Below are 27047 nucleotides of genomic sequence, written 5' to 3'. Positions count from 1 at the left end.
CTGCAGATCTCTATGGTCTATACACACCACAGCAGAGGCTATCTGAATGTTATTTTCCCAGGATTAAAAACCAGCATATAAACATTTCTCATTAGTAGCAGTTAGCACTGACTGATTGGCTTGACATACCGCAGAGGGATTTGTCTTATTTATGCTGTTTGTTTATTCTGCTCTCAGCAAGGTTAAGACCCTGAATATTCCCTACAGACACACGTGTAATGGTAAAGTCGATGTTTTGTTCACATATCTAAAGGTCTTTGGTTGGAGATAAGGCAGAAGTGTAACAGGATGTGTATGCCATGAGTGGCTGCGCATTGGAATGGGAGTTTGCTGTGGAGTCAGTGAGTGAGTGTGGATATCTGATGCATGGTAGGGAAGACACACAAGCTTAGGTCAGGATGGATGTTCATATGACCTTATCTGGTGATCTCATTGAGTGTGATGGATTGCGTTAACTGGGAATGCACTTAGCTCTAAGCTGCCAATGTGTCTTGTGTAGGAATTTTTGAAATGGCATGAGATGTATCAGCCCAGATTTTAACTAACCACTGTTGGCAGGATGCTTTTGTCAGGCCTTTATCAATGCTTTAAAAGGGAAACTGCCAGGTTAAAATTCTTGTTATTCTTATTTTGAAAAGCAAAACAGGAGCCCCGCTGAGATGATTCAAAGGGAAGCATTTTAAAATCTAACTCACTTGTCACTTTTTACACTGTTGGTTACTCTGTATTCCACTCAGCTCCAGCAATGAACTGAGTCAGTTCATTTGATATCTAGTTAATTTCACCTTTCGGTTTCCATGCACAAGCCCAGGGCTGAAGAAGTTGCAAGGGGGAGAGTTGAGTTCTCTTTTCAAATAGTTTCTATAGGAGTTTAAATCATTAGACCATTTGTATTGTGAAGGGGTCATTTTTTTACAACACCTCACTGGGCAGGTCAAATCTGACCTGATAGTGCCTCTGGTGGGGAAATTTCTGGTGATGGTTAGTGGGGCTAAGGAATTTGGACCCTAATGTGTCTTGCCTGAAATTCATTGCAGTGCAGCAGCACCAGTACAAAGTCTAGGCACAACTTACAGGGACAAGACTTAGGCCCCACTTAAGTTAGTCCCACTTTGGCCCTTTGGGTTGAAACAGGACTTAATTAATAGATTCCAAGGCCAGAAGGGACCATCATCTTGTCTGATTTCCTGTCCAACAACGGCCAAAGAACTGACCCAAAATAATTTTTGGAGAAGATCTTTTAGAAAAACCTCCAATCTTGATTTCAAAATTGTCATTGATGGAAAATCCACCACTTTGGTAAATTGCTCCAGTAGTTAATTTCTTTCACCTTTAAGAATTTATGCCTTATTTCCTGTTTGAATTTGTCTAGTTTCAGCTTCCAGCCATTGGATCATGTTAGACCTTTCTCTGCTAGATTGAAGAGCCCATTATTAAATATTTGTTGCCCATGTAACAAATTACAGACTGTGATCTAGTCACCTCTTAACCTTCTCTTTGTTAAACGAAATAGAGTGAGCTCTTTATAACTAGAAGGCAGGTTTTCTAATCCTTTAATCAATATTGTGCCTCTTCTCTGAATCCTCTCCAATTTATCAACATCCTTCTTGAATTGTGGACTCCAGACTTGGACACAGTGCCACAGCAGTCACACCAGTGCTGAATGCAGAGGTAAAACAACCTCTCTGCTCCTACTCAAGGTTATGTATCCCAGCCTAACGTTCGCTTTTTTGGCCACAGCGTCAGACTAGAAGCTCATGTTCAGCTGATTCTCCACCACAACCACCAAATCTTTTTCCGAGTCCCTGCTTCCCAGGGCAGTGTCCCTCATTCTAGAACTACGGCCTGCACTCTTTGCTCCTCAATGTCTACATTTACACTTAGCCATATTAAAACGCATATTGTTTGATTGCGCTCAGTTTACCAAGCAATCGAGATCGCTCTGAATCAGTGACCTGCTGGCTCTTCATTATTTACCACTCCCGCAATTTGTGTGTCATCTGCACACTTAATCGTGATGGTTTTATGTTTTCTTATAAGTCATTGATAAAAATGTTGAAGAGTGTAGGTCCAAGAATAGATCCCCACAGGACCCCACTGGAAACACACCTGCTCAATGACGATTTCCCCTTTACAGTTATATTTTGAAACCTATCAGTTAGCCAATTTTTAATCAATTTAATTCATTTTATATCATTCTAATTTTTTAGTCAAAATATTGTGCAGTACCTAACTCTTGTGCTTTGCCTCAGAACTCCCTGTAGTCAATTATTAAAAAAAACAAACGTTCTCACTTCTTCCCCTTCAGTGTAGGCCACGTGTTCCTGTGTTTTGCAGGGAGATCACTGCCTCTGAATTCCAAGGTGACCTCTAAAACTCCTGCCAGGACATGTACAAACCTGCAACATCCAGGAATAATCTGTGCCCAGGGCAAGACAGAGGGAGTCTTGATGAAATGTTAAGCAGCAATATCCTGCCTCAGAGCCGAGGAGCAGAGGCCTGTATAACAGGGCAGCACATCCAGTGCTCTCTACCTGACCATTCAAAATCAGTGCTGGTGCCCCCGTGGCTAGTTCTGACCTCGTTTTACAGGGGAGGCCACCATGGCCATTTGCAGGCCCCCAGCTTTGCTTGGCCAGTTGCGGTTTGTTTGAAATTGCTGCGTCTGGCTTAGGAACAAGCGCAGTTAAAGGAGGTAGGCACTCTGGCCCAAATCTACAAAGGGACTTAGGCCTTGCCATGCTGAGCATCACGCCACCAACTCTTAGGTGCCTAGAAAAATCACAGGCACCCCACGGCGATCTCCACAGTCTGAGTTAAGTAGTCAGGCTCTATACACTGAGTGGGGGAGGCAGGTGCCTTAAGTGGGATCCACAAAGCCAGCAAGCGAGGTGCAAAGGCTCCTAAACTAGCCAATGACAGGAGAGCATCCTAAGTCCTCCTCCCGCTCGCCTCACCTCCCCCCCCGAACTAGAGGCCTAAGTCTGCTTAGCGATCAGCGCAAGTCAGGGGGCTTTTGAGCCGCAGACATTTGTTGCAGGAATGAGACAGGCGCTGGCCTCGCCCACACCACAAAAATGGCCATGGCAGAGGAGGGGGTGCCATGGTGGTAACTTCTAACCCAGTTCTAGTGCACTCAGCAGGGCTGTGGGAGACCCAGGTTCAATCCCCCCCTGCCTGTGGAGAGAAAGGATTTGAAGAGGAACAGCTCAGAAGCATGCTCTCCTAGGTACAGACACCCATGGGGAAAAAATGCCCCCCATCAGCTCCCTCGCACCTCCCGCCCACCAGCAGGCCCCGGGGATCGCCCCCTCCCACCTGCCGCAATCGGCTGTTTAGCAGCGTGCAGGCTGGAGGCTCTGGGGAGGGGGGAAGAGCGAGGATGTGGCCCACTTGACGGAGGGGTGGAGCCTTGGGGGAAGGGGTGCGGGACGGCCCGCGGCAGGGCTGGCGGTGGAACGCCCCCGGCACTTTGGAAAGTGACCACTGAGCTATGGGGGAGGGGCGCCCTGGGTTTCACCGCTCGTTCCACGGGGGATAGAGAATGACAGTGAGCCCAGTGACGGGGGCACGCCCACGAAGTGGGAGACCTGTGCCCAGGCCCCTGTTCCCATCCATCAGCAGTGAGACTCAGATTTTGTCCTGGGTATTTTTAGTAGAAGTCACCGACAGGTGACGGGCAAAACAGAAAAATTCACAGAAGCTGTGACCTGTCGGTGACTTCTACTAAAAATATCCAGGACAAAATGGGGATCTGGGGATCCCCACATTGCCCGAAGGGAGCCGCCTGCAGCAGCTCGGGGCTGCAGTGTACCCCTGCAGCCTGTAGCTCCAGGGGTGCTCCGCTGCCCCTGGGGGCCAGGAGCTGTGGGGTGCCCCCATCAGCAGCTCCCGGGGCCTGCGTTGGCAGCGAGCTCAGGGGTTCCCCCGCCGTCACCTGTGAGCTTACCAGGAGCTCGGGGGTTGCCCCTCTGCCCGGACACTGGGAGCTCAAGGGTTCCCCCGCCACAGCCAAGCTTGAGGGGTTCCCCCGCCACCGGCGGTGGCTGGGAGCTGTGGGGTACCCCACTGCGGGCAGCGGCGTACCCTGCAGCTCCCCACTGCAGAAGTCATGGAGGTCGCTGGAAGTGACGGATTCCATGACTTCCATGACTAAATCGTAGCCATAATCATCAGTTATTCCCAGTGGAACAGCAGACTGACCAAGCCCATGTCAGACTAACCCCAGTGGTGCCAGCACTCTGCTGAGAGGTGGGAGACCCCTATTCATACCCTCTGCCCCCAGCAGGCAGACTGGGGAATTGAACTGGGGTCTCCCACACCTCCTCAGAGTGCTCAAACCTCTGGGCTAGAAGTTATAAGGGCAGCAGAAGCTCCTCAACCAGATTTTGAACTGGATCCAAGCCAGCAGGGGCCAACCTCTGAGCATGCCTTCTGGGTCAGGCTCTACCCATGCCTCAGGCGGACAGACGCCTGTCTTCCTTGCTGTGTGAATTGCTCTGGGATGTAGGTGGCAGGTGGACGGACGCCTGGAGGGAAGCAGCAGTGCACAGGCCTAGAGACAGAGCTTGGGTATGTGGGGAACTCCAACCTTGAAACAGAGGCACCGAGCAAACTGAGATGTTTGTAGAGTGTACTGGGGCTCATGTAGGGGCCTGTAGGCAGGCTGCAGATGCAGCTCCACAGTCTCCAAATTCCTGGGGTGGCCTTATCAGGCAATCTGGGGATCTGGAGGCCAAGTTACGGTCTGTCGTTTTTCACGTTCCCCCAGTCAGATAAGGGGCAGAGGGTCGGATAGGGGGATGTGACAGTCTGTACCTGAGGGGAACACCCAGCATCCCCATGTTCATCCTTGTAAAATGACTGTGTGGTATCCAATGCAAAGTTTGTCATGTTGGGTGTTTTCGGAAGGCTCATGATGAATCATAGAATATCAGAGTTGGAAGGGACCTCTGGAGGTCATCTAGTCCAACCCCCTGCCCAGAGCAGGACTAATCCCCAACTAAATCATCCCAGCCAGGGCTTTGTCAAGCCTGACCTTAAAAACTTCTAAGGAAGGGGATTCCACCACCTCCCTAGCTAACGCATTCCAGTGTTTCACCACCCTCTCAGTGAAAAAGTTTTTCCTAATATCCAACCTAAACCTCCCCCACTGCAACTCGAGACCATTACTCCTTGTCCTGTCATCTGCTATCACTGAGAATAGTCTAGATCCATCCTCTTTGGATCCACCTTTCAGGTAGTTAAAAGCAGCTATCAAATCCCCCCTCATTCTTCTCTTCCGTAGACTAAACAATCCCAGTTCCCTCAGCCTCTCCTCATAAGTCATGTGTTCCAGACCCCTAATCATTTTTGTTGCCCTTCGCTGGACTCTCTCCAATTTCTCCACATCCTTCTTGTAGTGTGGGGCCCAAAACTGGACACAGTACTCCAGATGAGGCCTCACCAATGTCAAATAAAGGGGAACGATCACGTCCCTCGATCTGCTGCCAATGCCCCTACTTATACATCCCAAAATGCCATTGGCCTTCTTGGCAACAAGGGCACACTGTTGACTCATATCCAGCTTCTCATCCACTGTAACCCCTAGGTCCTTCTCTGCAGAACTGCTGCCGAGCCATTCGGTCCCTAGTCTGTAGCAGTGCATTGGATTCTTCCGTCCTAAGTGCAGGACTCTGCACTTGTCCTTGTTGAACCTCATCAGATTTCTTTTGGCCCAATCCTCCAATTTGTCTAGGTCCCTCTGTATCCTATCCCTACCCTCCAGCGTATCTACCACTCCTCCCAGTTTAGTGTCATCTGCAAACTTGCTGAGGGTGCAATCCACACCATCCTCCAGATCATTAATGAAGATATTGAACAAAACCGGCCCAAGGACCGACCCTTGGGGCACTCGGCTAGACACCGGCTGCCAACTAGACATGGAGCCATTGATCACTACCCCTTGAGCCCGACAATCTAGCCAACTTTCTACCCACCTTGTAGTGCATCCATCCAGCCCATGCTTCTTTAACTTGCTGACAAGAATACTGTGGGAGACCGTGTCAAAAGCTTTGCTAAAGTCAAGGAATAACACGTCCACTGCTTTCCCTTCATCCATAGAACCAGTTATCTCATCACAGAAGGCAATTAGATTAGTCAGGCATGACTTTCCCTTGGTGAATCCATGCTGACTGTTCCTGATCACTTTTCTCTCGTCTAAGTGCTTCAGAATTGATTCCTTGAGGACCTGCTCCATGATTTTTCCGGGGACTGAGGTGAGGCTGACCGGCCTGTAGTTCCCAGGATCCTCCTTCTTCCCTTTTTTAAAGATCGGCCCTACATTAGGCTTTTTCCAGTCGTCCGGGACTTCCCCCGATCGCCACGAGTTTTCAAAGATAATGGCGGATGTGCTCTGCAAGCACATCTGCCAATTCCTTTAGCACTGAGCATGGTTGTTATAGTGATGTTATAGTAATTGTTACAGTAATGTTATAGATTATAATTTCATGTATACAGTTATGATGCTGAAAACGTATCCTCATGGCTTAAACTAAGCCCAGGCAAAAACTCTCCAGGAGCAGAAAGGCAGTTCACACCTCATCAGGGCAGGTATGAGACAAACCCAGCCCAGCTTCACAGGAACAAAGAACACTGGCCTAGGCAGCAACAAAAGGATCTGTTAAGACTCTGCGTGAGTCACCCCTGTTCCTTTGGTCAGTTTTGGACTGCAATGAGGTAATGCTCACCTGACTCTGAAGGGTGTGCAGGGGTGGAAGCCAAGAGGGAAGAAAGGACATGATAAAAGGGAGACATTTGCCATACTCTCTCTCACCCACCTACATCTACAGACACCACCATACCAAGCGACTGAAACACTGATCAAAGGGGAGAGCCTGGCTAAAGAGCAACCAGCCAGTCTGTAGTGAGAAGCATCTAAATTTGTAAGGACATTGAAAGTGTTAAGATCAGCTTAGAATGTGTTTTGCTTTTACTTCATTTGACCAAATCCAACTTGTTATGCTTTGACTTATAATCACTTAAAATCTATCTTTACAGCTAATAAATCTGTTTATTTATTCTACCTGAAGCAGTGAGCTTTGCTTGAAGCGTGCCAGAGACTCCCCTTGGGATAACAAGCCTGGTAAATATCAATTTCTTTGTTAAATTGACAAACTCATATAAGCATGCAGCATCCAGCAGGCATAACTGGACACTGCAAGACAGAGATTCCAGTTATGTCTGGAACCGGAGATATTGGCTAGTGTCATTCGGCTGCACAATCCAAGGAGCAGTTTACGTGCCAGAGGCTGTGCGTGAATAGCCCAGGAGTGGGGGTTCTCACAGCAGAGCAGGTTAAGGCTGGCTCCCAGGTGCCCAGCTGGCAGCTTGTTACTTCAGGTGAAGTTCACACTTTAAGCACTGATAGTTATGATTTTAAGTGAGTCTTAAGTGCAGTGGCTACGAACAGTCAGGAGGTGGTCACAGTTTTGTTATTTTCAGTTTGTTTATTTTGGGAAAGGGAAGTAGGAACAGAAAAACAGGAAAGTGAGTAAAAGCAGTGAAGCGATTGCGAAGTTGGAGCTTTTTAGGCTGCAGTCTGCAGAAAAGGGGAGGGAGCACCAGAGATTATTGCAACTGAAAGAACTGGAGATAAAAGAAAAAGAGAGAAAGAGCGCACGCGAAAACACCAACTGGACCTGTTAGAGAAGCAGAACCAGAACCCCTGACCCCGACGACTCCATTACTCCAAAAATCCACAAGTGGGAACACTTATATCCTGCATAGTGAGGATGATGATATTGTTGGATATCTGACTACCTTCAACAGGCTGTGGGTAATACATGAAATCCCTGCTGATAAGAGAGTTCCTACCCTGATTGCAAAATTAACTGGTAAAGCCGAAATGTATTCAATGGAATGCCTACTGAAGATGCTTTAGACTATTGTAAATTAAACTATTTAGACTATTGTAAATTTAAAGATACCGTTTAATTTTCACCGTAAACATTCAGGGAGAAGTCCTGGCTCCACTGAGATCAATGGCAACCCCCCTGGTTTTACTGGGGCCAGGATTTCCACCACAGGCTTTGCTGCCCCTTCGTCAGATGCAGCTCAAGACTACAGCACTGAGACAATTAAAGGATGCGAAGGGCATGGAGGCTGCTGAATTCCTCATGCTCTAGGCTCACCCCCTCCTGCCAGAAGCTTCCCAGCAGAACGAACTTGTATCGTCCATGAAGCTCCAGACACAAGGAAACACAATGGAGCCCAGGCAGATCCAGAGCACTGGCCAGTGCAGGCTCTCTGCTCCCACAAGCCCAGCCAATGACCTGAGCTTCTCAGTCCCAGGAAAAGGGAGTGATGTCTGCTGCTGTCGGAGTAAGCCAAGTCAGTAGCCTTCGTCAGCCCAGGTGACCACATAGTCTGGATACTCATCTTTCAGTATCTTTGTGGACACAGAGTGTTTTGCTTGACCAAAGCCCTGGAAGAGGAAAAAGGCAGCACTGTGAACTGTGAAGGGCTCAGGAAGAGTCCTGGGGACAGAGCCCTGAGCAATAAGAAAATCCGAGAGGATAATCTGGGGATGGAAGAGGCCCCCAGCACTTTGCCTAAAACTCCCAAATGACTGCCATCTACACCTGGCAACAATCCACACTGAACGCACTGCAGCTTGGCAGCTGGTGCCCAGAAGTGGAGCATCAGGGCAGTCCTGTCCTAACCCCGTCCCTGCTCCTAGAGGAGATTAGGATTGGGAAGATTCTGGAGAGTGACGGCATCCTTGGGCCACACAAGGTACCTCTCTCTTACTGGGTTTACCTGGGGCAGGTCTGGGGATCTCGAGTGTTTCTGGCAGAGGCAGTGAAGGGAGCCGGTGAAGAATAAGTTGAAGGAGAGAGATTAAACTATTTTCCAGAGCTGGGTGGGACCCATATAGTTCTCTCTGCTCCAAGAGCAAACAGTGCCATGTGGTCACTGTTAGCCCTTTGAGCTGCTCCTTGGCAACATCTGCTGCTCTGTGCCCAGTGTGACGAGCAGCAGTGCATGAATTTATTCCAATTCGGCTTCCTTCTTTGCCCGTTTGGCTTTTGCTCTCAAAATGGAAGCAGCCACAAGCACAAGCCTTAATTAGGTGGGTACAGTTAAAGGAACACAATCCCCCAGGAGGAACGTGGTCACACCAGCACAGATGTACTTGTACTGGGATAGCTATTCCCATAGCGAAAGTGAATAAGCTATACAAATATAAGCACCTTTATACAGACATTTCTGCATTCATATCAGGGGGATTGTACTGTTTTAACTATACTAATGTAATTAAAGCAATAAAGGATGTACAAGCATAACTAGATCAGTAGAAAAGTTACATCCCTACCTGACAGTTATACTGGTACAAAAACTGTGTTTAGACCAGGCATTAGGCTACAGCAGGTTAACAGGCAGCAGGTTTTTTTTAAAAAAAAAAACAAAACAACATAAGGAAGCACTTCTTCACCCAAGGCACAGTCAACCTGTGGAACTCCTTGCCATGGGCTGTGTGTAGTGAAGGCCAAAAGAATAAGTGGGTTCCCAAAAGGAGATAAGTTCATGGAGGATTGATCCATCAATAGCTGTTGTCCATGATTGTCAGGGATGCAACCCTACACTTTGGATGTTTTTTGGTCTTACAGGCCCACTCTTCAGGAAAGGCTATTGGTTAGCAGCCTAACTAATAAGTCAATACCTTTAAAGCTTCGCTACCTTATACACATTAGACAGTGGTAAGATGCCAGCTTCCATGTCAAAACTGCACAGACTGTGAGTGGGGGGTTCCAGGCTGGTGCTGTTGCTCAGACAGCAAAGATACCAGCATAGGTGAAAAGAATCCTCTCCACCCACTCCCCTCACGAGACTGGTTACAAGTTTCTCAATCAAACCAAGAGCACCCTCCCATTGCTCCTTGTTTACCACAGAATATCCATAAACATGGATCTTCTTCTCCTTGCTCCGATGGGAGATCCTGCCCCCGCCCAAGCACTCGCAGTCGTAGCCTTGCTTCTCGATTTCTGCCGCAGTCTTGTCATAAATATCAGCTAGGGTGGGAGACATTGTAGAATGAATGTAAACAAAAGTCTATTAAAGTTCCTTCCCTGGGGATATTCTTGGTTCATGTATAATATGTGGAACATTTAATTCATACATGTGCTACCTACCCCACACATACAATTGCAGGGTAAAGACATGCTCTGACCTTACCCACAGTTAAAGGGATACAGGATTGGTAGGAACCACAATCTGATGGCTCACCACTATGGGCCCCATTTCACAGTTCTCATCTCCAGACCCAGTTGTACTATGGATCCAGATCTGAACAGATTGTTCCTAGGATTTACAACAGCAGGAGTGGGTGGGTGAGATTCTGTGGCCTGCGCTGTGCAGGAGGTCAGACTAGATGATCCTAATGGTCCCTTCTGACCTTAATATCTATGAGTCGATGAAAGAATCCCAGCCCACCCAACTCATGATGGACTTTCTGCTCCGCTATCAACAGCACCATTTGCAACTATCTGTATTCAGCTGCACAGTGATGGCGGATCCCTCCGTACACTAGCAGCCTCCTGAAAGGCAGCTACCATTACAAGGCAGCCTCAGGACTGAGCCACATCCCTTGTGCACCTTAGTGACGCGGGGCCCTGGGTCCGGAGGCATCCGCCGTCCCCCCGGAGGAGACCCCTCGGCTCATCCCCAGCGCGCTGCACACACCACTGAGCGCGGGATCCAGCCACGCTCCCCACGTGAGCGGGCGGGACAGAGGCGCACGAGTGGCGGGACAGGTCCAAGCCGACTTCGCGGCAGAGCCAGGCACGGAACCCAGGAGTCCTGGTAACCGCGCTGCGCAGAGCCAGTCCCGACCCGCACCTGCCCACGCAGGGCCCCGGCACTGGGGGCGGGGCAACTACCCCCGGGGAACGCCCCGGTACGCGGCCCCGCCCCCGGCCCATCGCCCCGGTACGCGGCCCAGGCGTAACCCCGCCCCCAGCCCGCGACCGGCCCCGCCCCGCCCCTCACCGTGGTACTCGGCCCAGGCGTAGCCCCGCACGAGATCCCTGGCGGGCCCCTGGCCCCCCGCCGGCCGCACGCGGATCAGCACGTATTTGAAGACGCCGTCGGGGTCGATGTCGACGCTGGGGATGCGGCTCAACTCCTCCGCCGCCATCTTGCCGGCCCCGCACCGAGCCAGCGGCGTAGCACTGCTTCCGCCCAATGGCAAAACGGGGCGGGGACTGCACAGCGCCGCGGCCAATTGTGTTGCAGAGCCGTGAAGATCTCGCCCAATTAGAGCAAAGCGCTCTTAAAGGGGACACGAACAAAGTCTGATCCTTAAAGGTGAAAGTGGAGGGGTGTGATTTCGCCGACAGAAAATGCCGGTGGCTGGGCCGATTGGAAGGGGCGGGGCTGGCCCGGGCCGGGCGGCGGGGGAGGCCGGGGCCGCCGGGCGGGGCGGGTCTGCTCGGCGACCCGCTGGACGGGCTGGGAGGGGGCGGGGAGCGAGCGGGGCCTGCTGGGCGCGAGGGGTGCGGGGCTGCAGGCGTTGTGCAAACACCCACAGGCAGCGCGAGGCCCTGAGGCCCCCCCGGCACCCCGCGCCCCCCTGAGGACCCCCCTCCCCGAGCCCCCGACACCCCCCCGACACCCCTCTCCCCACTCCCCCCCCGGCACCCATCTCCCCACGCCCCCCCTGACACCCCTCTCCCTGCTCCCTGTGCCCCCGCCGACACCCCGCCTGGCACCCCGCCTGGCACCCCGCGGCCCCCTGACACCCCCCCGACACCCCTCTCCCTGCTCCCCGCGCCCCCCCGACACCCCCTGACACCCCCCCGACACCCCTCTCCCTACTCCCCGCAGCCCCCGGCACCCCTCTCCCCACTCCCCCACCGGCACCCCGCCTGGCACCCATCTCCCCGTGCCCCCCCGACACCCCTCTCCCTGCTCCCCGTGCCCCCCGGACACCCCTCTCTGTGCTCCCCGAGCCCCCGGCACCCCTCTCCCCCCCCCGGCACCCTGCCTGGCACCCCACGCCCCCCTGACACCCCTCTCCCTGCTCTCTGCTCCCTTTGCCCCCCCTGGCACCCCACGCCCCCCTGACACCCCTCTCCCCGTGCCCCCCCAACACCCCTCTCCCAGCTCCCTGCACCCTGCCTGGCACTCTTCTCCCCGCTTCCTGCTCCCCGTGCCCCCCCTCACACCCCGCTCCCTGCTCCCCCCTGACACCCCTCTCCCTGTGCCCCCCCCGACACCCCACCTGACACCCCATGCCCCCCTGGCACCCTGGGCCCACCCTGACACCCCTTTTCTCACGCCCCCCTGACACCCCGTGCCCCCCTGACACCCCTCTCATCGCGCCCCCCCCGACACCCCGTGTCCCCTGACACACCTCTCCGTGCCCCCCCTGACACCCCTCTCCTCATGTCCCCTCATGCCCCTCAGTGTCATGCTTCTTTATGTTTTTGCATTAATAACTTGGACCCATAAAGCAAATGCAGCCGGTGTAATGCAGCCTGCTTCTGGCTGCGGCCTGCTGCTGTCGTTCAAAGAATTAACAGCAATCACAGGATGAGAATGAGGGAGCAGCGGGTGGGTGCGTCAGGCTCCCGGATTAGCTGGGTATAGCTCTTATCGGGGATAAAGGAGTTTGAGGTGCAAGTGGTATTCTCGTCCGTCCTCCCCGTGGAAGGAAAAGGCCTGGGTAGAGACCGTCGAATCGTGGAAGTCAGCAAATGGCTTCGTAGGTGGTGTCGGAGAGAAGGTTTTGGATTCTTTGACCATGGGATGGTGTTCCAAGAAGGAGAAGTGCTAGGCAGAGACAGCCTCCACCTAACGAAGAGAGGGAAGAGCATCTTCGCTAGCAGACTGGCTAACCTAGTGAGGAGGACTTTAAACTAGGTTCACCAGGGGAAGGAGACCAAAGCCCTGAGGTAAGTGGGGATGTGGGATACCAGGAGGAAGCACGAGCAGGAGCGCTCGAGAGGGGAGGGCTCCTGCCTCATACTAAGAAAGCAGGACAAACAGCAAGTTATCTCAAGTGCCTATACACAAATGCAAGAAGCCTGGGAAACAAGCAGGGAGAACTGGAAGTCCTGGCACAGTCAAGGAATTATGATGTGATTGGATTCATAGATACTAAGGTCAGAAGGGACCATTATGATCATCTAGTCTGACCTCCTGCACAACGCAGGCCACAGAATTTCACCCACCCACTCCTGCGAAAACCTCTCACCTATGCCTGAGCTATTGAAGTCCTCAAATCGTGGTTTAAAGACTTCAAGGAGCAGAGAATCCTCCAGCAAGTGACACGTGCCCCATGCTACAGAGGAAGGCGAAAAACCTCCAGGGCCTCTTCCAATCTGCCCTGGAGGAAAATTCCTTCCCGACCCCAAATATGGCAATCAGCTAAACCCTGAGCATATGGGCAAGATTCACCAGCCACATACTACAGAAAATTCTTTCCTGGGTAACTCAGATCCCACCCCATCTAATATCCCATCACAGGCCATTGGGCCTATTTACCATGAATATTTAATTACCAAAACCATGTTAACCCATCATACCAGCTCCTCCATAAACTTATCGAGTTTAATCTTAAAGCCAGATAGATCTTTTGCCCCCACTGCTTCCCTTGGAAGGCTATTCCAAAACTTCACTCCTCTGATGGTTAGAAACCTTCGTCTAATTTCAAGTCTAAACTTCCTGGTGGCTAGTTTATATCCATTTGTTCTTGTGTCCACATTGATACCGAGCTTAAATAATTCCTCTCCCTCTCCGGTATTTATCCCTCTGATATATTTATAGAGAGCAATCATATCTCCCCTCAACCTTCTTTTAGTTAGGCTAAACAAGCCAAGCTCCTTGAGTCTCCTTTCATAAGACAAGTTTTCCATTCCTCGGATCATCCTAGTAGCCCTTCTCTGTACCTGTTCCAGTTTGAATTCATCCTTCTTAAACATGGGAGACCGGAACTGCACACAGTATTCCAGGTGAGGTCTCACCAGTGCCTTGTATAACGGTACTAAAACCTCCTTATTCCTACTGGAAATACCTCTCCTGATGCATCCCAAGACCGCATTAGCTTTTTTCACAGCCATATCACATTGGCAGCTCATAGTCATCCTATGATCAACCAATACTCCAAGGTCCTCCTCCTCCTCCGTTACTTCTAATTGATGCGTCCCCAGCTTATAACTAAAATTCTTGTTATTAATCCCTAAATGCATGACCTTACACTTCTCACTATTAAATTTCATCCTATTACTATTACTCCAGTTTACAAGGTCATCCAGATCCTCCTGTAGGATATCCCTGTCCTTCTCTAAATTGGCAATACCTTCCAGCTTTGTATCATCTGCTGACTTTATTAGCACACTCCCACTTTTTGTGCCGAGGTCAGTAATAAAAAGATTAAATAAGATTGGTCCCAAAACCGATCCTTGAGGAACTTCACTGGTAACCTCCCTCCAGCCTGACAGTTCACCTTTCAGTAGGACCCGTTGTAGTCTCCCCTTTAACCAATTCCTTATTCACCTTTCAGTTTTCATATTGATCCCCATTTTTTCCAATTTAACTAATAATTCGCCATGTGGCACAGTATCAAACGAAATAACTGGGATAACTCACTGTCATGGATGGATATAAACTGTTCAGGAAGGACAGGCAGGGCAGAAAAGGTGGGGGATTGTATGTAAGGGAGCAGTATGACTGCTCAGAGCTCCGGTATGAAACTGCAGAAAAACCTGAGAGTCTCTGGATTAAGTTTAGAAGTGTGAGCAACAAGGGTGATGTTGTGGTGGGAGTCTGCTATAGACCACCGGACCAGGGCGATGAGGTGGACAAGGCTTTCTTCTGGCAACTAACGGAAGTTACTAGATCGCAGGCCCTGGTTCTCATGGGAGACTTCAATCACCCTGATATTTGCTGGGAGAGCAATACAGCGGTGCACAGACAATCCAGGAAGTTTTTGGAAAGTGTAGGGGACAATTTCCTGGTGCTAGTGCTGGAGGAACCAACTAGGGGCAGAGCTCTTCTTGACCTGCTGCTCACAAACCGGGAAGAATTCATAGGGGAAGCTAAAATGGATGGGAACCTGGGAGGCAGTGCCATGAGATGGTCCAGTTCAGGATCCTGACACAAGGAAGAAAGTAGAGCAGCAGAATACGGACGCTGGACTTCAGAAAAGCAGACTTTGACTCCCTCAGGCATTCAGGAGGCTGGGGGGGGGGGGAGGAGTGAGGGCCTGGCAGACTCAGGGGAGGGGGTGGGAAGGGGTGGAGTGGGAGCAGGGCCTGCGGCAGAGCCTGTAGCTCCAGCCTCAGAGTCAGTGTCCATACAAGGGAGCCACATATTAACATGTGGCTCCGGATCCCCAGGTTGGCCACCCCTGGACTAGTCACTGGCATCACCTATAAATGGGTAAGGATGTGGTGCTGTCGTGTACTGGCTTTTGGAGTCTATATGGGGGATGCTGCCCTCAAGTGGCTGGCTACCATTCCATCAGCTTTTGAAGTTGCCTCTCACACAAGTAGCAGAGAGTTAGATGTTTGGGGTGGATGGACCAGGGTTCTGATCCCCACTCCCCAGGCATGTGTTGCTTCTGTCTGCAGCACATCACTTTGTCACACTTACATATGGTCACTCCCCCATCACTCCTCCAATGTCCCAGAGGTTCTAACCGTTCCTTTTCTTTGGATCTCATTCCATTTACATTGGAATGAGTGCATTGGTCAGACTGGACAGTCTCTACGTAAAAGAATAAATGGACACAAATCAGATGTTAAGAATTATAACCTTCATAAACCAGTCGGAGAACACTTCAATCTCTCTGGTCACGCAATCACAGACATGAGGGTCGCTATCTTAAAGCAAAAAAACTTCAAATCCAGACTCCAGCGAGAAACTGCTGAATTGGAATTCATTTGCAAATTGGATACTATTAATTTGGGCTTGAATAGAGACTGGGAGTGGCTAAGTCATTATGCAAGGTAGCCTATCTCCCCTTGTTTTTTTCCTACAAACCCCCCCCCCCCCCCCAAGACGTTCTGGTTAAACTTGGATTATTGCTGTGCACATTGTAAGATGAGCTATTGCCAGCAGGAGAGTGAGTTTGTGTGTGTGGTTTTTGGAGGGGTGTGTGTGGGGGGGGTGGTGGTGAGAAAACCTGGATTAGTGCTGGAAATGACCCACGTTGATTATCATGCGCATTATAAAGAGAGGTTTCAAAGAGGGATGGGCTATTACCAGCAGGAGAGTGAGTTTGTATGTGTGTCTGGGGGGGGGGGGGGGAGGAAGGGTGAGAAAACCTGGATTTGTGCTGGAAATGGCCCTCCTTGATGATCACTTTAGATAAGCTGTTACCAGCAGGACAGTGGGGTGGGAGGAAGTTTTGTTTCATGGTCTCTGTGTGTATATAATGTCTTCTGCAGTTTCCACGATATGCTATGCATCCGATGAAGTGAGCTGTAGCTCACGAAAGCTCATGCTCAAATAAACTGGTTAGTCTCTAAGGTGCCACAAGTACTCCTTTTCTTTTTTCATTCCATTTAAGTGTTTTTTGGCTCCAGGAGGACTCTGTCTTCCTGTTAGCAGGAAAGGTTTCCCCTGCCTCCCCCACAAGATCAGCACCTTCCTCACAAAACTACTGTTGCCCAGTCGAGACAGTAAAGGCAGACAACAGTGCAGTACATTCAAGTTATACTTTATGGATATTCAAAGGAAATAGATCTCTCATAATAAGTTTACCTCAGAAACTTTGCTGTGGAACACCAGCAGGAATGATACAACAAAACGTGAGAAAATACAGACCTAGTTCTGCTCTGCACAAGAGGAGATGTGATCTGACTCTTCAATATGATGCATAACTTAAAAAAGGAAATAAATAGAACATGCATTTATCAAAGAATTCTGTCCCGTTTAGGTAAAACCTTCCAGGGATCCCAGCTGAGAGATGCAGTTTCAGTCTTTTTATTTATTGTTTGTTAGGTTAGGAGGCTGCAGCTATCAGGATCCACCGTTACCTTGAAGCTGTGTAGTTGGAGGAGCTGTTTGGATCTCGGCCATGAATCATGGTTAAAGCATGGGCAGGATCCCAGAGAGTGCAAAGGAATGCAAAACCAGGACAAAGATGCTCCCAGTTTCCCCTGCTGCCACAAGAGGAGGAAGTCACAGCTCTGCAGGTGAAATGCGGGAGGGAACTTACAATGACTGGGATGGTGGGGAGGAGAAAAGCCCACCTGGCATTATGATGAAAGGCAGGAAGTCCCACTGTCTGCAGTGGTGCTGGGGAGGAACTCAGCTTAGCTGGCTGAGAGGCAGGAGTCCCTCACTTTTGCCCCAACTATTCAGCCTTTACAGAAGAAGAACTTGCATCTACTCAGCTAATGGGCACTATGTAGCTGGTGCAGTGGGGCGGTAGCTATCCACAACAGTGCTGTCTTTGAGGGTGCTGCCTCCCAATGGTGGCATGAACACCCCCGGCTGACCCAGGCAGCCTGGCATAGGAACTGTTGATTTCCATTCCAGTGCTAGTTAATAACTTCTGGTGTCTTTGACTTGATCCCTTGATGCTGGGCAGGCCCAAAATCACTGCTCGTGGCTCTGGTGCATTCACATTAGTGCATGGTCACCAAGGAAACGAAGTTGTCACCAACAGTCATGCACCAGGAAATTCTAGACTGATGCACTCAGAGTGGAGAAGGGCATGAACCAAAACCAGGGATCAGCATGCACAGCTGGAAGTCTCTTTATAATGGGCCCCACCTGAGCACCCTGTCATCTGGGGAGGTTTCCATTCAACTCTGCACACGGAACCTCCATCTTTGAATCAGGGGCTTGGGTTGCCCTGTTAGAGAGAGAGGATGTTTGGATCCAGGGATGTAGTTCTGGTCCATCTCTCTAGATGGCAGCAACACTCAGTGGTTACCTGTGGTCAAGGACAGAACATTCCCATCACCCTCCATAGCAAGGTCATTTCCTCCCTCTGCTCCCCATATCGTAAGGTCAGAGGTCTTTTCTGTAGCCACAGTAGGACAGTCGCAGTCATGAGCTAAGAAGCAGAGAGTCACATCCTCACATTCCCTCTAAATTACATCAAAACAATGTCATATCGGGCTGTGAAGACTGTGCTCCTGTCCTAACAGTGCCCACCACCACCAGATGAAGAAACAGAGCTTAAAAAGTTTATAGAAAACTTTGTTTGACAACATTCTGCCTGGCAAGGAACCACTTCTCAACAGTTGTGATTGTGAAATTTCTACTTCTATTGTTTTGTCTTTATGGACTCCACTTCTCTATTGTTTATCTGTAGGGTCTCTGTCTGGTTCTTTGATTGTTTCTGTCTGTGGCATAACTAATTTTGCAAGATTTAAATCAACTCAGGTGCTGGGGTCTGATTGGGTAAAGAATGGTTTCACAATGGGCTAGGATGGGTAAAAATACTGTCTTGTAACACTTCTGTTTACAATGGTTGGTGTCGGTAGAGCTAAGCAGGACTGAAGTTTCACTATATAAACTGGGTTCCAAAAGGAAGTTCTTTAGCACCCAACTCTAGGACACAGCCCAGGATCAGAGCTGCCAGACCTCAACACCTGCCAATCATACTGTGCAGAAGCTGGAGCCCCAAATGACCTGATCCTGCCTGGCTACCAGGAAAAGTTCATCTGCCTTATTGGGAGTGAGGAGCATTGTCTGCTTAGCATGTGTGTTCTGTTTTGGTAACTGTTAATAAATAGAGAATATTACTGTGCAAGGCTCCTTCACTGGAAAAGGCCCTGCAGACCCGCAGAAGATTATGCCATGAGCCCTAAGAACTGGGTAAGGATGGGGGCACAGGCTCCAACTTTTGTTGGCACCGGTGGGTGCTTGCACCCCTCCCCGGCCTGGCCCCGCCCCAACTCCGCCCCTCCCTGCCCCTGTTGGATCCCTCCCCAAACCCCTGCCCCGGCCCCGCCTCCTCCCCCAAGCGTGTCGCATTCCCCCTCCTCCCCCCTCCCTCCCAGGCTTGCCGCGTGAAACAGCTATTTTGCGGCATATGCGCTGGGAGGGAGCAGGGAGAAGCAGGACCCAGCGGCGCGCTATGGGGAAGAGGCAGAGCGGAGGGGAGGCAGAGGTGAGCTGGGGCAGGGGCGCGGAGTCGGCGCCTATGGATGGGGGTGCCTATATTACATCTTGAGCCCATGGAAGTGCCTAGAGTGTGTGGGTAACAGAATTGTCCGGGGGAAAGGTCAGTTCTCAAACTCCCTTCTCCATTTCACATGGCCAGTAACATGTCAGCAAATCGGGCTTATGCCCCCCAGTCTACAACAACACCCCCCATTCACCTCAAGGGAGGCTCCAGGCACAGATCCCAGGCCACCTGTGGCTCCAAGATTCGGGTGTCAAACCCTAACACCCCTATCATGAACCCCAGGGAGTTGAAAGGGCCAGAATCATCAGACTTGGCGGGGTCAAACTTGGCCACAAAAGAAGGGCTGGTAAGAAATGAGCACTGGTGAGATGGCAGAGGACTGGGCAATCCCAGGAATGACAATGAAATGGACTGGTCTCGAAAGGCCGGCACATTTCCTTGGCAACCTAGACACAACAGCCCTCAGCTAGAGCATGGAAACTGACACTGACCAGCAGGTTCCATGGCCTGTGCTGAAAGGAAGCAAACAGCATGGAGAGTGAAAGCTTTATGATTCCCTCTAGGTCAGCGTTTCTCAAACTGGAGTCCGTGAGGGTACTTCAGGGGGTCTTCTGGCCCCGCTGATCAACTCCTGCCCCTCCCTCTCAGTGCCTCCTGCATGCTGCGGAACAGCTGTTCCAGGGCATGCAGGAGGTGCTGGGAGGGAGGGGGAGGAGTGAGGATGGGGCACGCTTGGGGGAGGGGGCAGAAAGAGGCGGGGAAGAGGAAGGGTGGGGGTGGGGTGGGGCCTTGGGGGAAGGGGTGGAGTGGAGGCAGGGCCTGGGGCTGAGCAGGTGGCTTGCGGGTCTGCAAAAAATTTTAAATCAAAATGGGGGTCCTTGATTTGCTAAAGTTTGGGAACCGCTGCTCTAGGTAAAACTCCCCAGTGGTCCCTGTAACACAGAAATGGGCACATGGTGTTCCCTGGGGCAGCTCCTCATCTGGTGTAAGTCAGCGTCACTCCCTTGACATCGGTCTGAACAGAGCCACGCTGAGTCAGGGCAGCTGAGGGTATGGGCTGGGAGTTCTAACCCGAATGAATGCAGGAATTTGATATAATCTCCTTGTTTCCAGTGTTTGGCAGCCGATCAGATTCCCTGCACTGCTCTCCTCTTGCTGCTCTCACATCTCTCTCGCATTTCAAATGAGACAGAACTTGGTGATCCCTTCTCTTGTTGGCTGAGGCAGCACCAGAAGGCAGGGCAGCTCTCCTGCCCTTGCTCAGAACTCAAGCCCTAATGTAATACTGCTAATACATATCGCTAAGCAAACACGAACAGATCTTTGCAGCCTCCCCAACCCCTCAGAGATAGGTAGGTGATTTTACCCCCAACGCATGGGGGGAAACCGAGGCACAAAGTGGTTAAGTGATTTGTCCAAGGTCACGCAGTGCATCAGTTTCAGCTCAGGACTTAGAACTCCAGAGCTCCTGACTCTGTCTCAGCAGCTCACGCATGTTTCCCGCAGCTCACATGACCCCAGTCAGCAGCTTGACTAGGGGCAGCCCTGGGGCCAACTTGCAGGCCCCAGTCTGCAGAGGGAAGGGATGGGCTAGAGAGCGACACACTGTTACCCTGTATCTGGGCCAGCAGAGCGCCCTAGAGCAGCAGCCTTGCAGAGGCATCAGGGGCTCCCAGCAGCAAAAGGGCAGCAGTTCCCATGCACTGGAACCTGTCCAGCTCCTCTCTCATTCATCTCACTCAGTCTTGGGCCAGGTCACACCCATCACAAGCTAGCTCAATGTCGCTGAAGGCAATGGACCTGCACCTGCTGCCAGTGGGGTTGAATTTGGCCCCTGACTGAGTATGCCTATTGCTGCATAATAGGTCTCCTGCCGCTGGCTTTGCATGCCAGCCTCAGGTGCTCACTGAGTGCTGATCCTTGTGCTCTCCCACCCGGGTCAGATTGGAGCAGAACACGAGCTGTTCTGTTCACAGGGCGTGCACTGTGCCTGGGGACAAGGGGTGAGCGGATCTGCCAGAGGGCCTGTCAACAGCTCCCTTTTGCTTCCCTAGGAGGCAGCAGCTCCAGCTTGCACCCAGAAGGGAGGGCTCTGAGGAGAGTCGCAAGAGATCCCAGGTCTGGGAACCCTGCTGCCGGTGTGGTTAGTCTGGAGTTACACCAGGCTGGCTTGCCTGTGCTCCCCAGTGGGGAGATGTATATGCTTCTAGAGCAGCTGAGCAATGAGAAGAGGCAGGTTATGGCTGGATGGGGCAGGGTCTTTATGATATGGGATTAGTGGGCTGAGCAGCCTCCCCCCCCCCAGGGTGAAGGCAGCCCAAGTGCTAGGAGGCTGGGCAGGCCACTGCCTGGCTGCTGGCCGCTGAGTGGTGTGAATTGGTCTTGTGCTCCTAGCAGACAAAGCCAGCCACCCTTGCAAGTCATTAGTGCCCTTGCCTGATACCTTAGCAGAAGAGCCAAGGACAGAGTGGCCAGTGGAAACCAACTGCACCTCTGCCCCCTGGAGCGGGGCTCTGCAAATCCGGGCGAGGCACGTGAACAGGGCAGCGTGCGTGCGATGCACTATGCGCACGTACTGCTTGGAGTGCCTGCTAGTAGCAGTTCTAAAACTATTACTGTTGAGTACAGCAAATGCATGGCCGACTACACTACCCAGAATCCTCCTGGGGAAGATTTTTGTGACTGTGGGGACAATGAAAGCTAAAGCAAGGTGCAGTACGGGCAGCACCCCCCGAGTTCTGGGTCGTGCCCTTGTGTAAACACATCCCCCTCTACTGACTGATCCACTAGAGGACAACAGCCTCCTGCAGCTATTGGTAATGGAGTTACTCCTCCAGGTCAAGTGGGCAAGGCTTGTGGGTTGAATCTGAAAGTCCTAGGCTGGCCCCTGGTCACACCCCACGGCGGGGCGTGGGGGGGAGGAGTCATTACATGGCCGGGGGGAAGTCTGCATGGTCAGGGCCTCGCCTGGCCCGTGGAGGGTGGCTGCATTCAACTCTCAAGCCGGTGTTTTCAGAAGCACGACCTGCTGGCTGTGCACCGTGGCCCAGCATCTCAACTTTGCCGCGCAGGAGCTGGGCGCAGCAGGCAGGGTCAACAGCGCCTTTGGTGACTGGGACTGGTGGGTGCAGCCCAAGGTACCATAAGCCCTGCCCGCTCAGTGAGGGGACCCCAGGAGCCAGCCAGCTTCATCACTGGGCAAAGAATGAAGAGCCATGGCCCGCAGCCAACTGAAACCCCAGAGGTGACAGCAACAAAAAGCCAACCCCGCTGGTGAGGTCAGAGCCCCAGAACTCAGCTGATACCGTGGGAGAATGAACAAACAAATGGGGGGAGGCCACTCCAGCCTACCCGAACCTCAACCAAGGGGTTGGAGCCACAGAACCCGGGACAATGAATGAGCAACTAGGGGCAGGGTGCAGCGCACCAAGATAGACAGCCCTGGAGGCTGCACCCCCAATCTGCAGGAGGATGCTGTTCCACAGGGCCCCTCTCTGGGGTGGGGAGGGCAATCCAGCCTCTGTGAGCTAGTCAACCCTCAGCCTCAGACCGTGCCAGCAGAGGGGTCACTTGGTGCGTTGGTTTAAGCCCAGCTGATGGAACACTGTAGCCAAACTCTGGACTTGGCATCACGTCCAGGTTGTTGGAGTCCCATTGCATGAAAAAGCCGGCCCCCACCCGCCCTTCTGTCACTACGTCCCCATCCACCTGGAGAAGCTGAGAGCTCCACAGAAAAGATGCCAGGGAGAGGGAAAGCTGCTGGCATGGCACCTGTGGCTTTGCTGGGTGATTGCACAGCTGAGAGGTTTGGAATGCATGCCCCCTCCCCCCCATTGGCTCCCCCTCGGATGCCCCCAGACAGGCGCTGCAGCAGGGGGCTGTTGCTAAGGTACATTGTCCTGGCCACGCTCAGTGGGCGGCTGGCATCTGACAGTCTCAGCGCACCCGAGAGATGCCAACGCTCATAAAAGTCATTCACCTTGTCCAATGGGAGTAACGCCTCCCCTTGGAATCCATGTGTGGAGCTCTGGTGTGAGGGCGAGCCACAAAGCCAGCAGAGACCCCATCTAAAACACGGGTAAGGGGCAGACTAGTGGCAGGATCCCACCAAAAGCAGGGGCGCGGAAGGCTCTCGGATGCGTCCAGCCAGGGGAGGGGCTCCGACAGCAAACCCACCCATTTCACTTGGCACTAGTGGGCCCCCTGGCCCAGGAGCGAGTGGCCGCAGGTCAGGGTGGGCACTCCAGTGGAGGTGGGGTGTGGGGAGGGGCCCCTGCTGTCTGTTGCTGTCAGCCCACATGGTGCAGCCCTCGGATGATGGTGGAGCTCAGCTGAGCAACAGGGAACCAGGAGGGGCCAGTGACTCAGCTCGTCCCTTGTCGTGCTTTGGGACCGGAGCACGGGGAGGAGCTCATTGCCAAGGGCTGGGGAGGCCTGGCGCGTAGGCAGAGCCACGGCTCCTGACTGCCCCATTCTGGGCCTGGCTGGCTGCACCCAGGGGCGCTGGAACAACTTGTACAGTGGGGGTGCTGAGAGCCACTAAACCAAACTGTGAATTCTCTAGATGATGGAAACCATTCAAGCCAGCAGCTCCAGCTCCAGCATGCCTTACCGGGCCCCCAAATTCCTCTCGCCCATGCTCAGGTAACTCTGGGCAGCTCGACCCCTCCTGCTCCAGTGCAGCGGTCAACCACCAGCCAGCTGGTGGCTTGCCGGCCCCTGGCTCTGGAGCTTGGGCGTTGGGGGGTAGGATGGGCAGGCCGACCCCATGGGGAGCTCCAGCCACGGCCGCAGGTTTGCTGTGTTGGGGACAGTGCTGGAGTCCAAAGGAAGTAGCTGGGCTGAGCAGAAGCTCCCTGGACTCCAAAGAGACTAAGACTCTTATGTGGCCCCCGGCTCGGCCCGTCCCCGAGCCCAGGCACTGCCACAGCCTGGGGCACTTCACAGGGACCCCGAGGCTGGTGTCATGGACAGGCTAGCACACATGAGGGCCCCTGCAGGAAATCCCATGGCCTCGGCAGGTCGGGCACGCCTTGGGAAGTTAGGCTGCTGCAGAGGAGAAACAGGAGGGGGTCTAGCAGAACACCCTGGGCTCTCAACTAACATGCCAGCCGGGGGGGGGGGGGGCAGCACACCGCAGGCAACTGGCTTCAAACAGCAAGTTGGCTGGACAGTGCTGCAGTGGGGTAGGGGCTGAGAGTTAGAGCTGCTGGGCTGCAAGGAATTCATTAGTCTTAAGGCTGGCAAGGGACCTGATCCTGAGATACCCACCCTGGCTGCAGTGAGGGGGCCCCCATGCCCTCAGCCTTCCCTCCCCGTCCCCCCGCGTTACAACGGGGAGCGCCCTGAGGAGAAGGTATGTGCCTGGAGCCAGCAGAGGGGGAGCTCTGGAAGAGCTCCCCCAGCACACAGCCCTGCAGCATGTGCAGGGATCCCGCTACGGGCTGGAGATGCTCCCAGGCAGAATTTGGCAGTGAACTGAAGCTGGCAAGCGTCCAAGCTCCTTTTCTGGGACAGAGGAGAAACAAGGATGGCAGCAGCTGTGAGCATCCTCACAGGGCAGTCACCTGCTGCCTGGACCTGGCAGCAACTCCAGCACCAGCGCAATGGCGGGGACGCCAGTGAGGGGTGCTCATCATGCATCTTCTGTGTCCTGTGCCTGCACCCTCTGGGAGAGCCTGTTCTGCACCAGCTCACTGCTGCTCATGTCTGAGCTTTGGCCTCCCACCCCACCGGCAGGGAGCTCCGGGGATGCCCTCTGCATGGCAGGACGGGGGAGCTCCCACAGGACAGCGCCTGGCTCTGGCCTGTGAGCAGGGGGCAGTCAGTGGTGCTGTACTTACACTAGGCCCAGCTGATTTCCAGCTCTGCGTGCAAGCACAGCAGCCCCTCCAGAGAAACTGCATCCTGAACCCAGCCTCTGCCGTAAGGACTGCCCCAGCTGGGCGGCCCCTAGGAAACCCCCTTCAGCCCGTCTTCTTTAAAACACAGGCCACCCCCACTCCTCAGAGCCAGGCTCCTCCTGGCAGGGCTGTTCCATGCCCACTCTGTGCACACGTAATCCATGCCCACCTCATGCCTGTACCTTGCACGATCCCTGCCCCAAGCACATGCCACATGCACACCCATGCCACGCCCCCTGCACGCCAGCGTTCACTCTCCTACCCTCCCAACTCAGCAGCCGCGCTGGACTTTGGCTACAAGTGTAACCAGAAAACATTTGGCATTTTCCCTGAAAGCACCTGCCCTGCCCCTTGCAGGTGGCTGCCTCCCCCAAACAGAGACCCCCCTTCACAACACAGCTTTAACCCCTTTGAAACCATGGGGTGGCTGCTGCAGAGCACCACCTGAGCGGCTTCCCTGCTAGCCCAGGTCCTTGGCACACTCAGAGATGGCAATAAATGGGAGAAGAGGAAAAACAGCCCCCGGCTGGCACTGTGGCCATCCAATGCCAGGGAAGTGCAAAGGCATGTGGTGGAGTTAATTTAACCCTGAACTTGCTGGACTGTTTGCTCTGATCTGCCCCTGGGATTGCTCTTTGTGATCTCACTTGTTTGGGCGCTGGGGCCCTGCAGTAAGCAGCTCCCGTCACTCAGGAGTGGGGCCCGGCTTAGGGCAGGAGCTCCCTGGCAAAGATCACAGCCTCCCTTCGCAGCGCAGGGAGACATCTGCTCCCCCCAGCCCAAGCCAGAGCGAGCGGAGCTTTCCCTGCATCAGGCTGGTGCGTAAGGGGCAGGCTGGGATGGGGAGTGCCTGCTTGCTCTCTGCACGGCCCCACGGAGGAGCCTCCCCAAATAAACCCAAGGGCTGCTGGTGCAGCAAGTCCTGAAGCCAGAGCAAGGCCTGCAGGGCATTACCATAATTAAGAGGCTGTTCCAGGAAGGTGGCCCCTTGGAGAGCCACCTCAAGCAGGGGCTGGCGCGCAGCAGGATAAATCCTGGCTCAGGAGACACTGGCTCCTTTACCGAGGAGCTGGGCAGAGGGCGGCAATGTCTGGGCGGGGTGGGCTGAGGCCCTTCTTCCTGCCCCTTGCAGAGAGGAGCACGGATGGTGGTGGCTGGCCGCTGGGCTCCAGCTGTCTCCAGTGTGGAGCCCCCTCATGTGGCGCAGCTTACCCCTCCCCGACCGACATTAGCCGGCCTGCAGAGGCCCTCTTCCTCCGCCACAGCTGTCCTCACATTGGGTTTTGCTGGCCTAGCTGTGTTGCTGAGAGGGAGGGGGGCAGGGGTGGTTTTTCACTCCCCGACCAGCATAGCTTTCAGTGTAGCCCAAGCCTCAGGGAGTGCCCAGGCAAGGAGGGCCAGCCAGTGAGAGCCAGGCTCACAAGGCCAAGGTCAAAGCGGGCCCACATGCAGAGGGCAGGGAGGGTTGGATCTGCAATCCCCTGCGAGGATAAAGGCTGGCTGGCTCAGGCTTGGTGTCTGAGGGGCTGGTTCTGGGGTTCTGGTTTGGATCAATGGCACAAGGGGGCTGAGCGGGCAAATCCAGCCCTCCACCCAGGCGCCATTTGACGTCTCCAGGTCCAGCCCAGCCCCAAGAAGGGCAGGCTGGGGTACCTTTAGCATCCAGCGCCCTACAGCGAGACCCTGGGCCAGCCTGAGCTCACCGACGCCTGGAGTCGCTGCATGCCAGGCAGCGCCCCCGTCTCTGCCCTGATGTCACAGGGATCAGGGCACGGCCCCGAGCTCCTGCAATTCCCCTTACAGCTTGGCACTGCCCCGGGGACCGGGAGCCAGGGGAACCCTGGGCATTACAAGGGGGAGGCTCACTGTGGGCAGAGCACGCACTCAGCCGGCTGGGCTCAAAGCAGCGCAGCCTCCCTAGGGGAAAACCAGGCCCATCCAGCTCGAAGGAGCAGATGGAGTGGCCCTGGGTGTCCGGAAGGCCGTGCTCTGGGGCCATTCTGATCCCAGGG

The 27047-nt window shown here is 53.3% G+C and overlaps 1 protein-coding gene across 1 annotated transcript; it reads right to left on the bottom strand.

Moving 5' to 3' along the window:
* Positions 1-7480: 7480 nt before the first annotated feature.
* PHPT1 (phosphohistidine phosphatase 1) lies at positions 7481-11251 on the bottom strand. Its single transcript, XM_074973365.1, has 3 exons — positions 11029-11251; positions 9928-10052; positions 7481-8464 (listed from the first exon to the last, which is right to left on the bottom strand). Exons 1-3 carry the CDS (start codon positions 11174-11176, stop codon positions 8372-8374), a joined length of 366 nt encoding a protein of 121 aa, XP_074829466.1. The 5' UTR covers positions 11177-11251; the 3' UTR covers positions 7481-8371.
* Positions 11252-27047: the final 15796 nt, after the last annotated feature.

The sequence above is a fragment of the Natator depressus genome, chromosome 16, assembly GCF_965152275.1.
Source record: "Natator depressus isolate rNatDep1 chromosome 16, rNatDep2.hap1, whole genome shotgun sequence".
NCBI classification, from domain to species: domain Eukaryota; kingdom Metazoa; phylum Chordata; order Testudines; family Cheloniidae; genus Natator; species Natator depressus.
This window is presented reverse-complemented; position numbering and strand designations above follow the sequence as displayed.